The 12,955-nt window shown below is 44.6% G+C and overlaps 2 protein-coding genes across 2 annotated transcripts; one reads left to right on the top strand and one right to left on the bottom strand.

Annotated features, from left to right (window-relative positions):
- Positions 1-4,308: 4,308 nt before the first annotated feature.
- vcpkmt (valosin containing protein lysine (K) methyltransferase) lies at positions 4,309-5,626 on the bottom strand. The gene is made up of 5 exons (XM_069151800.1): positions 5,348-5,626; positions 5,066-5,179; positions 4,856-4,928; positions 4,658-4,777; positions 4,309-4,553 (listed from the first exon to the last, which is right to left on the bottom strand). The coding sequence occupies exons 1-5, from the start codon at positions 5,602-5,604 to the stop codon at positions 4,449-4,451; spliced, it is 669 nt and encodes a 222-aa protein (XP_069007901.1). The 5' UTR covers positions 5,605-5,626; the 3' UTR covers positions 4,309-4,448.
- An 831-nt stretch (positions 5,627-6,457) lies between these two features.
- Positions 6,458-12,945, top strand: msh4 (mutS homolog 4). Its single transcript, XM_069152852.1, has 20 exons — positions 6,458-6,620; positions 6,707-6,874; positions 6,971-7,134; positions 7,241-7,351; positions 7,565-7,680; positions 7,774-7,947; positions 8,030-8,202; positions 8,293-8,360; positions 8,451-8,525; positions 8,692-8,756; positions 8,841-9,010; positions 9,112-9,248; positions 9,348-9,451; positions 9,944-10,068; positions 10,705-10,905; positions 11,553-11,671; positions 11,745-11,873; positions 12,044-12,218; positions 12,291-12,379; positions 12,659-12,945. Exons 1-20 carry the CDS (start codon positions 6,458-6,460, stop codon positions 12,845-12,847), a joined length of 2,715 nt encoding a protein of 904 aa, XP_069008953.1. The 3' UTR covers positions 12,848-12,945.
- Positions 12,946-12,955: the final 10 nt, after the last annotated feature.

Below are 12,955 nucleotides of genomic sequence, written 5' to 3'. Positions count from 1 at the left end.
TTGGAAGTCCACCTGACATGACCAATTTGTTAACAGATAGACAAAGTGCTCATACAAGCATTAACTTCATAATGTAAGCCACAACCGACACAACCGTACAGTTTGACTGGGCTATAATCATGTTTGTTTTCCCACCATCCAGTCCAAGTCCCATTACATTTTGAAGCCTCTGGGCTTCTATTTATATTCCATTATGCGAAAACCTGAAATTTGTCCCCATATTTCTCTTGAGGATTGACAGATGTTTAACAGCTGTGTGAGTTTGTCCCTGGACTTCTGCATTGTGTCATTCTAGCTGTAACACACAGACACTAAAGAGGATCCGAGCTGAGTGTCAACCATCTTTCATTCAGGTGTGAGCAGCGCTACAGAATAGAAAAAGGAGGGGCACGAATTATAAATGGTGCTGCAGTTCGAGGTCCCCTGAGTCCCCCGGCTGCAAGAAAACAGATTTCCAAGTACATCTGTTTCTGAAGCCAACTGAAATCAATTCGATGTTTTGGAGGTCATTTGTTTGTTCGATGTATTTGCCTTCTCGTACAGTACACACCACGCTGACCTTTGTCATGCAGCATCTGTTGTGGAGCTTTACATAACCTCCACAGCACTCACAGAAACACTAAAGTATGATTGTAACATGGCAGCAAGCTGTAATGTAGACAGGAGTCATTCACCCAGCACCAGACACATGGACTCACTCCGAGCCTCCACGCACACTGACTGACTGACAGGATGATGAAGATCCGAGCGAAGCAACCTCAAAGGCTTCCTTCAGCAGCCCGCCACCACACTGTCACGCTCCATGACGGACTACATCTGTGTATCCGACAAGATCGCCCTAATTACAGCAGAGTCAGTGTGTCGAGTGACAGTTCATCTGGATTAAACAACAGTTTGGGCTCGGAAGGAAGGAACTCATAGATTCTACGGCAAGTCAGGCACTCCTGCTGCTGCTGCGTGCACACACACACACACACACACACACACACACACACACACACACACACACACACACACACACACACAGTCCAGATTCAGACTTCTGAGAGGTAATGACTCAGGGAAACATTACACACAGACTGCTCCTCCTCCCCTTGGCGATTCTCCCCTCTGTGCTCGGCCACCACACGTCCAAATAATGACAAATACATCATTGCACGAGAATGCCGTGAGGACAGGAAGTGAAGTCTCAACAAAAAACTGTGGTATTTCAAGCAAGGGATCAATAAACTATTACATTTTTACTGAAGGCATGTCGGAGTCGGTTCTTCATTGACCCACACAACGACCATATATACATCATACACGGGTTAACCATACAAGTTTAAAACCTAATATGATCCACAAAGACTAATAGGAGTTGTTAGTGTTAGAGTGCTGATAGTGTTGCACTGAGAATGGAAGAAGGGGAACATGTGCATGATATTCTCACAGTGCTGGATTTGTGTCCCCCCTCAACTGCAGCACAGCTGTCTTAACAGCCCCCCCGCCCTCCTCCTGTTCCCCCTGTAGGGGTGGGTCAGTGAAGGGGCGGGGGGGGGTTCGGCATTGTGTTTCTATAAGCTAGTTGTCCTGTCAGGCTTTGCTTCACTGGCACCGAACCACCTCTTGCTCACAAATCCACTGAACGCCACCAATTATTATTGTGTCTCATCATTCCAGATGGAGACTGTAAGACAGAGCGGGAAGATAACCACATGCTTTAATTTTTGGAACTGACATCTGGCCCGTTGTCTCTTTGTGCAGTATAAAGTTTTGCAGGAGGGAGAGGGAGGTGCAGAAGGAGAAGTGCGTAGTCGGGGGGGGGGGGGGCACCTTTGCAGGATCAGAGGAGTCCCACATTTATGCAGCCCTTCTTCTATTTTTAATCAGCCCAGTTTAATGTCTATTCTTGAGCCACTCCCTAATAGTTCGAAAATGAGTCTTCCTTTCTAGAACAGTGTCTCTTGGCTCCAGGCAGCGGGATGATGGTGACACAAAGGATCCTCTGTGTCACTTGGCTGTGATGTAGCAGAGTTTAGCACAACCACACAGGCTGCTGGAGTCAGACTCTCCTCCACCCAATCTGGTTTGGAGGGGGGGCTGCTCTTCTACCTCGCAGCTGCTCGGATGCTTTTCACTAAGCTTTTAGAATTTGCATGGTTGAATTTCATGTGAATTTCACTCACAGCTGTAAAACTAATCGCTTACAAGAAACAAACTATTTTAACGTCATACCATACTTGATGAGCAAAGCAGAGTGTGTGGTGCACATCAGTGTTTCCTGTGTTGTTCTGATTGCAGGTTTTCCACACAGGTAAAGAGTTATTCCTACTAATAGCACCATCTGTTGGCAGAAAGCGTCCCCATTCTGTCTCGATGCATGCAGCATGTACATGCTCATGTTGTTGTGGTGACCAGAATCAGCTGTAACGTGTCTATGGCTACAGATTACAGAGGCACTGTGGCTTCAGTGTGGGCTGTCCTCATTTACCGTGTGAGCCTCCCTGTATTGCCCTGTAGTGCCATAGCCTAATTAGGCAACCTGGAGCAGACCACAACGACTTCATTATTTTTGGTTAACAATCAAGGAGGAGAGAACACCAGAGAGACAGGAAAATTGATGGGGAGGGGGGGTGACACGGAATAGAGGAGCTCCCCCTCTACCCCTCTAATCTCCCCAGTGAACCCTCTGGGTCCTGCCCGCCCCACACCACACTGGGGGACGAGGATTTAATACCAGCTGTGAGCCAGATTAATTAGCTGAACATATCGTGGTCAGAGCCAGAGGAGACCTCGACAGTAGCTTCATTCTGACTGTAACAGTCCAGCTGCTGGAGGAACAAGTGAGAGGTCAGCGGAGGGCCAGAGGGAGTGATTATCTTAAATGAGCCGCTGCAGTTATTTATAGTATCTGTAGAAAAAAAGGATAATTAATCTCACTTTGATCCTCTTGTTACAGCCATTGTCATCAACCGGACTACAGTTGTTTAGCGGTGGGATGGTTAAAGTCAACATAAACACACCATCTTTCTCCACCATGTACGTTTCCAACATTTCACAATTAGGTGGATTACTGGTGGTGGACTTTTACATTTATAAGCGTTCACTCAAAAGTGTGATTATGTTGAGATGTATTTTTGTGAAATTACAAAAAAAGATTGAATACAGGAATATTAACATACTGTGGTAATATGTCTTTACAGATGTTCCTGTCAGAATGGAACCGATTTCAGTCTCTGTACTCTGGATCACAACAGAGAAATCTGACCATGGAGAGCGTTTCATTCATACCTCCTCAAACTGGGTTCCTGCTGTATTCTTCTATGAAGTCATTTTAATGTTAAATGGGACTTTTAATGCTGTCAACTTCAGCATTAACATCTTTATTTGTCAGTAGTGTCAGAGGCCACCCTGCTCATTATACTACAGCTCCACTGTGTAAACAGAGAGCAGCATGAAAGGCGGCGAGGGGCCCCTGCATGCCTGTGGGAGTGTGGGGCGTACTTCATGGGTTTATGCTTGAAAAAAAGGACCGTAATCTTCCACCTAATCTGAGGTTTTGGGTGGAATTCCCCTCACAGGGAGGGCAAAAGCTGGTATATATACTATGTTGGCTCTGCTTTTCAAAACCGTGCAATCTATATAAACATAAAGATTTAAATTTTAGGCCATTATATATTTTCGAACTTCACTTGATGTTGAAAAATAAACAATGTTGTCACAACTAGGGATAATATTTCATTGTGGGATCAGCGATTTGCCTAAAACCTAAACAAAGTTGCTCTATTGCACAGACTAAATGTTTGGACATAATTAAGCAACTATTGCCCCCTGGTGCTCCCGATGGACAACGTCTGAATTCACACACTTCCCATTTAGAAAGAAAAAGTTGCAAATATAATCTGTGCTCATTTCTGAAGGAAGGTCTCGAGAGACAACATATGTTCAGAACATTTTCATACACATATTATCCTGATGATGTAATATCATCCCTCTGAACACTTAAATCAGGAAAACAACGGCAGTGCTCTGGGGGTTTGTAACGTTTGAATGCTGCACATACACATCTGCTCAGTTTTATTTTGCGTGAGGTTTTAAGATGAAAAAAGCAGCTGCAATACTAATCCTCAACAAGAGACCACGTCCATTCTTTGTGATTCCTCTTGCTTAAACAACTCATTTTTATTTAGGATGAATCTGTCATGTGTGTGCTTGCACATGTCTGCCATCTAGCTTCACAGTGCCATAATTACACAGAACAATAAAACCGCTGACATTATGGAAATTTCGTTTATAGTGTATAAAAAACAAACTTGTATCAGGACAGTATTTAGTGATACATTTATTTCTCTATTATAAAACACTTCCCTTTAAAAAATAATAATTGAAAGGATACCGGCTCAGTAGACTTTCTATCTGCTCTCCAGGCACATTATTAAAAGGAACACATTTCACCACAAAATAATTTAGATTTTTCTTCGGATGTGCAGAATGTGGATGTCCGGGCTGCTGAACTCTGGGTCTTGTTTTTCCGAGGGAATCTTCTCACAGTTGAAGTTTTGTTGCAGCAACTACAAGATAACACAAGAAGTGAATCAGGCGATACCGGTGACGAATATCTCAACTTGAGGAGTACAAATAAAAAAAAAAAAAAAAACGACGGTTAGATACTAACCTCAAAAAACCGCCGCTCCACCTCCGGGTTGACGCCCTCTGTGCGTTGCTCATAGCAGCAAATAATGCAGGTCTCTGGTCCCGAAAGCAGCTTCAAGCTCTCCACCAGTGGAACAATTGACTGTATGGAAATAAGTGATGAGAAACGCAGCAGAGGCACTCTCAAACTTACAAAGGGGACTGAAAAGCGAGAAAGTACCTGCTCATAATAGATGCAGTCTGCCATAAGGATATAATGTGGGGGAGGCAAGAACTCGGACGCATCTTCACCCCTTTTAAGAAGAGTGGAAATCAAACAGTTATCGTTTGGTGAATGCAGCTCATGTACATTGTTGGAATCTGATTCAGCACTTTATTAAAAAAAAAAAAAAAAAAAAAAAAAAAAAAAAAAGGAAATGTAAGTACAAACCATTTCAGTACCTTGGCAGTTATGGATCCGCTGGTGATTAGTGCCTGGTTTTCGTGGATGTTCTCCCTGAGGAGGGTCTGCAAATCTTCCAGGTCCGTCACTGTAACTTCTGCTCTGTAGGAATTGATTTAAAAAAAAACAAAAAAAAACAAGAGTTATCGATTAAATTCATTTATTTTAATGTTGCTTCTGCACAAAAAATTTTTTAAAAAAAATAAAAGTGCAAGACAGGAAAGGTACAAATATGAATATGATTACATGCGGACCCTCCAGTCATCTCACCCGAGTGATGCAGCCATCAGACCGACCACACCTGTCCCGGCTCCCAGCTCCACCACCGTCCTGCCACTCCACACGTCCGCTCCCGGAGACGCGTCGTGGAATTGTTCCGTCTCCAAATACTTTGCGAGAACGATGGCTGCATCCCAAACCACGCAGCCGACACCTCCCGTGTAGCACTGCTTCACCTTCAAGGCGCAGCCGTCGTTTCGCTCCAGTTCTCTCACAAAATATTTACACTCGTCTGTGTCGGCCGCCATGTTTTTTTTTTTTTTGCTCGAGTCACAGGGGGGAAGTGAAAGAGTCGTTTCCGGTGTGATTTTGTTTTTCAGAATAAAAGCGTCACCTGGAGAAAAGGGTCAGAACCGGTGCGCTGATTGGACAAATTGCGTTTGCTCAAGAATAAATTAATAAAGGGCAACCTCTTTGCTTCAGGTTTTTAAGTCCTCTACTCTTCTTGACAAACAACCCCTGCCTGAATTTTTCCCTTTGACAAATAAAAGTGAAATACCAAAGCAAGTAATGAACCGAGTCCTGTCTTTCTTATTCCCTCAGATAGCTGCTGTACTTTAAATTCACACCTTTAAAATGTAGAATCTGCGCCTATGACATTTATAATTGAATTTAGTAAAGTGGCTCATGAAGCTTCTTTTTTTTTTTCCCATTTTTTTAAATATTTGCATGATTATTTCTGTCTTTCTTTTACATTGCTATAATTGAAGATGTTAAAAATACATTTAATGTTATTAGGCTTTCTTTCCTCTAACCTTCCTTTGGACAAATCAAGAAAATCAATCAATTAATCAACACTTGCTTCATCAACAAGCTGTTGTTTTCTAAGTGCAATTATTGTAATGCGTGTTAATCACAGACTGTATGATGTCATTATTAAGTTATTGACATGCGCAGATGCTTGATGCTAGCTGATGACGTAGGATAATCGCGCGCGCCGGTACATTTCTCGCTAACAGCCGGGAGATTTAATTTCATTTCACAAAGGCCTCGTTTTTCTTCTGGAAGTATAACAAACCGAATTTTACGTACGTACCGATAAATAAAAAATAAAAAATCTACCGGTGTTTGTACGTTAACCTGCCTTTGTGAGGTTTTAAAATGTTTGGCAGCAGCACCGAAGAGGTAACCGGCGGCGGCACGTCAGAATACGGACGAACCACGCGCGGACCGACCGACACGACCTCCGACTGTCCTCCGTCCGCTTCCTCCGAGAGCGGTGCGAGCACCGCCCGCGGTCCGCGTCTGCCCCGGGTGTCCTCAGGTGATGTTTCATGTACCAAAAAGGCTAAAGGGCACTGCGGTAGTAATATTTGACATGTCTTCTCGTATGTTGTTTCGACGCACCAGTTCAGTCCCACAGCAGCTTCGGATTGGGGAGGACACCGTTGTCGTCGGGGAGGACACCGTTGTCGTCGGGGAGGACACCGTTGTTGTTGACTTCAACTTCAGACAGCTCACACAGCCACGGAGGAACACCGGGACTCAGGAGGACCCCGGGGTCCGCTGGGGCCACAGGTTCACCCCTCTCTGCACAGACACCACTGAATGAACTTCAACAGAAATGTTGGAGGAAAGGTTGATCTGGTTTTTGTGTTTTTTTTTTTTTAACAGGAACAAGTTGCTCATCTGCGTCCACAACCTCCAGTGCCTCTGTGATTGTGGCCGTGGTGGAAGGCCGGGGTTTGGCCAGGGGAGAAATCGGCATGGCCAGTCTCAACTTGAAATCTCCAGAGCTTGTGCTCTCTCAGTTTGCAGACACGGGGACGTACGCCAAGGTAGCACATCCTACGGGCCAACAATGATCACTCAGAAGAGAAAATACAGGGACTAGGTGTGTCATATATATATATATATATATATATATATATTACTCTTCTGAAGGTCATAACCAAGATTCACATCTCGGTGCCAGTGGAAATACTGATGCCGGACACAGCCAGTGAGAAGGGGAGAGGGACGAAGCTGTTCAAGCTCATCACGGAGAATTTCCCGGTACGAATGCAGGATATGCGTTATGAGTAAAACACGCGTCTCTATCAAATGTCCTCTTTAAAAAGCAGAAAAGTGCTGACTTGTGCTCATTTGTTCACTCACTTTCTCTTAGTTAGCACGACCGTGAAAAGTGCTGGCACATCCCACACCTATGATAATGTGTCAGTGTGAGGTAATCTTAGCATTTTGTTATTTATTTATTTTTTTTGTCAGGGTGTAGCTTTCACTGCAATACAAAGGAAGTATTTTAATGAGAGGAAAGGGCTGGAGTACATTCAGCAGCTGTGTGCGCCAGAATTTGGCACAGTCCTCATGGAAGTGCAAGCTAAGTATGCCGCTGAGTACATTGATTCATAAAAATCAATGTACAGTAACACTATATATATATTTTTTTTAATCACCCAATGTCATTATTCGTTTAGGTATTATTGCCTCGCAGCTGCTGCTGCTTTGCTGAAATACTTAGAGTTCCTCCAGAACTCTGTCTACGCTGCCAAGTCTCTTAAAGTGAGCTTCAGAGGGAGCGAACAGACGGCCATGATTGACTCAGCATCTGCCACCAACTTGGAGTTGGTGGTCAATAACAGGGACCACAGGTAAGAGGACGTCTCTTTATGAAGTGCTTGTGTGATCACGGATGCATTCGCTCTGTCTCTGGATTTGCTCTTCTCCGTGTAGGAGTGAGCACACTCTCCTCGGGGTGCTCAACCGCACAAAAACACCCGGTGGTGCCAGAAGGTTGCGCTCGAATATTCTGGAGCCTCTGGCTGATGTTGACAGCATCAACATACGCTTGGACGCCGTACAAGAGCTGCTGCAGGACGAGGAGCTCTTGTTTGGCTTGCAGAATGGTCAGGAACGAGCGCCAGAACAGTTGGAAGTATTTTGACATGCTGAAGATGAGAGCATGACGCTTTATCCGACTGTTTTGTCCCCTTTAGCCATAGGTCATTTCCTCGATATTGACCAGCTGCTGTCTGTTCTCGTCCAAATCCCAAAGCAGGAAACGGTATGTGCAGCGCTTTGTTTTAAGTGAATGCCTGTGTGTCATTTTTAAAAGACTTTAACTAACAAAATACTGTTAATTGTATTTCGACAGGTTCAAGTTGCAGAAGCAAAGATTACACATGTTATTCAGCTGAAACACACACTGGACCTGGTGCCACGGTTGAGGGTCTGTGTTAGTTGTATTGTGAAATAAGTTCAAAATCATCCAACAGCCATTGGATAGAATGATCAAACCATTAGTGCATTAAAAACACTGTACTAAGTATTGGGGTTTTTTGTGTTTTTTTTTAATGCAAATAGTAAATCCTTTGTAAAACATTCTTTATGAACAGATGGTGCTGAAGAACTGCAACACAGCTCTGCTCAAGGCGTACAGCACTGCTCTGGAAGACAACAGGTGCTGAGCCTCGTGTCTGACAAAGTAAATGTACTGACTACCGTTTACAATCTCACAAACTGCATCCTTTTGTGTCCACCTCAGGTTTGACTTGATTCTGGAGCAAATCAAGACGGTGATCAATCATGACACCACCTACCTGAAAGGGAGCCTGAACATGCGCACCCAGAAGTGTTACGCCGTGCGGCCCAACATCAATGAGTTCCTCGACATCGCCCGCAGAGCTTATACCGAGATAGTGGACGACATTGCAGGTGTTTACGCCACATATTTAGGAAATGTGCTTGTTTGTTTTGCTTTGTAGATTGTATGTATTGTACCTGAAAAGCACATTGCATGTTATTCTGCTACACAGGGCTTGTGAACCAGCTGGGGGAGAAATACGGCTTGCCGATGCGCACTAGCTTCAGCAGCGCTCGAGGTTTTTTCGTCCAGATGAAGCTTGAAGGAGCGGTCTTACCTGAGGGGAGATTCCCCTCCGAGTTTATCAAGGTCCTCTAAAGACATAAATGAAACGGGCAACAAGCTGTCGATGAAGGGAGATAAATTGCCACACTGTGACACCAAAAAACTGTACTTTCAACGTCACAGGTAACCAAGCAGAGGAACAACTATGGCTTCACCACTGCAGACCTGATGAAGATGAACGGCCGCTGTGATGAGGCCCTGAGGGAGATCTTTCACATGTCCTATGTGTGAGGACTGGAGACTATGATCTTGTGACTAACATGCACAGTAATGTATTGAATGCACTTAGTTGTAGTGTAGTAAACCAAAAGAGTGAAAGGTTGCTTTGTGCTGGGGCTATCCGTGACTAAAGAACTTCCTTTTTTTAGTAAAACTCGGGACATCTTTGACAAATGGATTAGCTCATTTCATCTCATGACTTATTTGTGTAGTGTTATTATCCAACCGCAGATAAGTGTAATTATGCCGAAATCTTCCAATCTGGAGCCTCTAAATTTCCGAACCATAAACTTTAATTTATTTTATTGCCAAAGACAGACAGTCATTTCACAAGAACATTTCTTTAGCTGACAAGAACTTTAACAACCATATTATTCATTCAGACAGCTGATTTAGAACAATAGGTTGTTTATATACTCTGTGTCCACCAGAGGGCGCTGTTATGCTAGATATAATTTACACTCAAGCGCTTTTATTGATCGAACCTGTCCCCCGGACAGGGTGATCTGTCAACTCCTCAGCACCATCCATGAGCACATCCACTGCCTTTACAAGCTCTCTGATGCTGCATCCATGCTGGACATGCTTCTGTCCCTGGCCCATGCATGCACCATCTCGGACTACGGTAGGTGTGAATCACCCTCAGTTTGCGATCTCAAATTGACATGAAAGAAGTCGTGATCTGAGGGAGTGCTGTATGTACAAAAAGCAGCACCCAACCAGTCACGCATGGCAGCCAGAAAGCGCTCCACTGTGCAGGCCGCTCTGTTGGCCTCCGTTCTTTTTCATGTGGGTCGTGGGCAGCACCGGCCCGATCAGCCACGTGGGTGGTGAGCGCTGGCCCTCAGCTGTCTGAAAGTGTCTCTCCGTAGACACGTGCTGACTGCCTGCCCCCCCCCCCCCCATTTCTATCCCAGCCAGCTTGTACTCAGATTACCCATCTTACATAAGGTGGTGCTCGTGAGACAAATCTCCCCAGCAGAGCAGCTAACCGCCTTTAACCACTGCACACACCTCTCTGGAATCTGTTTTGACGACAGTGCAATTCATCATGTACACATTTAGTTTTATAGATGACATCATATACTGTAGATAGAAAATGGACACAGCATTGGTTAACAAAAACGCCAAATACTAGCTCGTACAATGCAGCTGTATTTTAATGCTTTTTCACCAACCCATGAAAATGCATGAAAGACTACTTATGTGGGAAAAATTACTGACACAATTATTATATTTTTTTTTTTACTGTGTCTTCCAGTGCGTCCTGAGTTTACAGACACGCTGGCCATCAAGCAGGGTCGTCACCCCATTCTGGAGCGAATAGCAGGACAGCAGCCGGTATCAAACAACAGCTACATCTCCGAGGGCAGCAACTTCATCGTCATAACGGGACCTAACATGAGCGGCAAATCCACCTACCTCAAGCAGGTGGCGCTGTGTCAGGTCATGGCTCAGATAGGTCAGCAGCAAATCTCCGATGCTGTGTTCCAGATGTTCTACTTGTGTACTAACTCTCATTATTTTGAGTGCGTAAGTGCGTTCGCACTGTCGGTACAGAAGCACGCAGTGCACTGCAAGTACCAGGATGATGCACTCAAAACGGTCTTTAAAAAGAAGTGTAAAACACTGAATGCTTTTTTTTTTTTTTTTACCCTAAACGGTGGCCATCTTAGCTATGTAGAGGAAGGGGGCGAATTGACTAATTCTAATTAGTCAATTAGAATTGACTGACTAAGGCGTCTGAGGAAGCTGCAGCTGTTCCTGAACACCTCGGTGTGTTTACTGAGTGTGTTAAACACAGGGCACGCAAACACGTTGATTTCTGGTTTAAAATAACGATTAAAGCTGCAGATCTTTTTTGCGGATGCCGCGTACACATGTTGAGGTTATTTATTTCCGGTCAGTGCAGGACAGCCGTGCGTGATTTGAAACAGCACTACTCTGTTCAAATTCCCTGTTCTACACAAGTCGGAGTCCTAACATGCAAGAACACTGTTTGTTAGTGTAGTCTCGAAACGGGTCTCGTGGACCTGGAATGCAAAGCTGTTCAGAATATGCATAGATTTGACTTGATGTTTGCATAAAGCGCCTGCGTTGTTGTTCCAGGCTCTTTTGTTCCTGCCGAGTACGCCTCTTTCCGTGTGGCCGATCAGATTTTCACCAGAATCGGTGTGGACGATGATTTCGAAACTAACTCCTCCACCTTCATGCTAGAAATGAAGGAGGTATGTCATCTTTTACGTCGGAGCTGCTCTCGCTCACGATCTGCGTTTGACTTGTGTATTTCTTCTCCCAAAGATTTCCTACATAATCCACAATGCAAGTGACAGGTCCCTGATCATCATAGACGAGTTGGGGCGCGGCACCAGTGCAGAGGAGGGCGTCGGTATCTGTCACTCAGTCTGTGAGTTCCTTCTTAGCCTGAAGGTAGAGTATGCACCAATACAGTCCTGCCCTCCTCTCTCTGAATATAACAATCATAAAAAAAAATTGTATTCTGTTGTGATACATCTCTAAGGGCAACAGTGAAGCAATAAAACGAATGCACAATCACCAGATCACGCAGCTGTGTCCTGTTTCCCCGTTTCTGTTCGCAGGCGTTCACTCTGTTTGCCACTCACTTTCTTGAGCTGTGCCAGCTGGAGCCTCTCTATCCGAACGTGGAGAACCAGCACATGGAGGTTCGGCACACGCGCAGCGGCGACACCGGCGCCGAGAGCGTGGTGTATACATTTCTGCTGAATCGAGGATGCTCCGAAGAAAGGCACTACGGTATAGAGTCGGTGAAATCTCAAAAGTCCACCTGTTGAGATTTGTCCTGAAAACGGTTTTTGCTCTTTTTAGGTCTGAGAGCAGCTGAAATGACGGCTCTTCCTTCAAGCATAATCCAAGAGGCAAAGGCAATCGCCTCTAAAGTTAGCCAGCAGCTAATGGTAAAGTTCATTCAGATCAGATTCACATTTATTCGCCCTTACGTCCTTGGTGTTGCCACCGTAAACCACCGTAAACATAGAGTACATTGAGCTGCTGCTTTTACAGTACGTCCCATATTGTGTGCAACACAAAAAAAATTAAATAATATCAGACCCTGAGAGAGTCCGAGGACAGATAGTACAAATATTCTTGTGTTGGGAAAAAAAAAAAAAAAAAAAAAACCCTGGTTTCTATCAGAGCAATGCTGGTATAAAGAGACCTGTGTTTTATTCTTCCAGGCCCAACATGACAGCGATCCAGAAACTCAGAGGCAGAGAGCCGTCTACCACCTGGCCACCCGCCTCCTGCAGACGGCCAGAAACTCCCGACTGGACCCCGACAGCCTGCGCATGTATCTGAAGGGGCTGAAGAAGCAGTATGAGGCTGAGCTGCAAGCAGCTGTGGCAATTGACACAGAGGAGGAATGACCAACCTGCCACACACTTAGAAAAATGAAAGATGTGTATCTAATGGTCATTACTGGCCATGCTAAGTTTGCTAAATAGATTGAATTATTTTCATGGAATTTCAGTGGT

The sequence above is a fragment of the Embiotoca jacksoni genome, unplaced genomic scaffold, assembly GCF_022577435.1.
Source record: "Embiotoca jacksoni isolate LCO1_2020_lvr unplaced genomic scaffold, fEmbJac1.0.p SCAF_18, whole genome shotgun sequence".
NCBI lineage: Eukaryota > Metazoa > Chordata > Actinopteri > Embiotocidae > Embiotoca > Embiotoca jacksoni.
The sequence above is the reverse complement of the archived record's forward strand: the minus strand, read 5'-3'. Positions and strand labels throughout refer to the sequence as shown.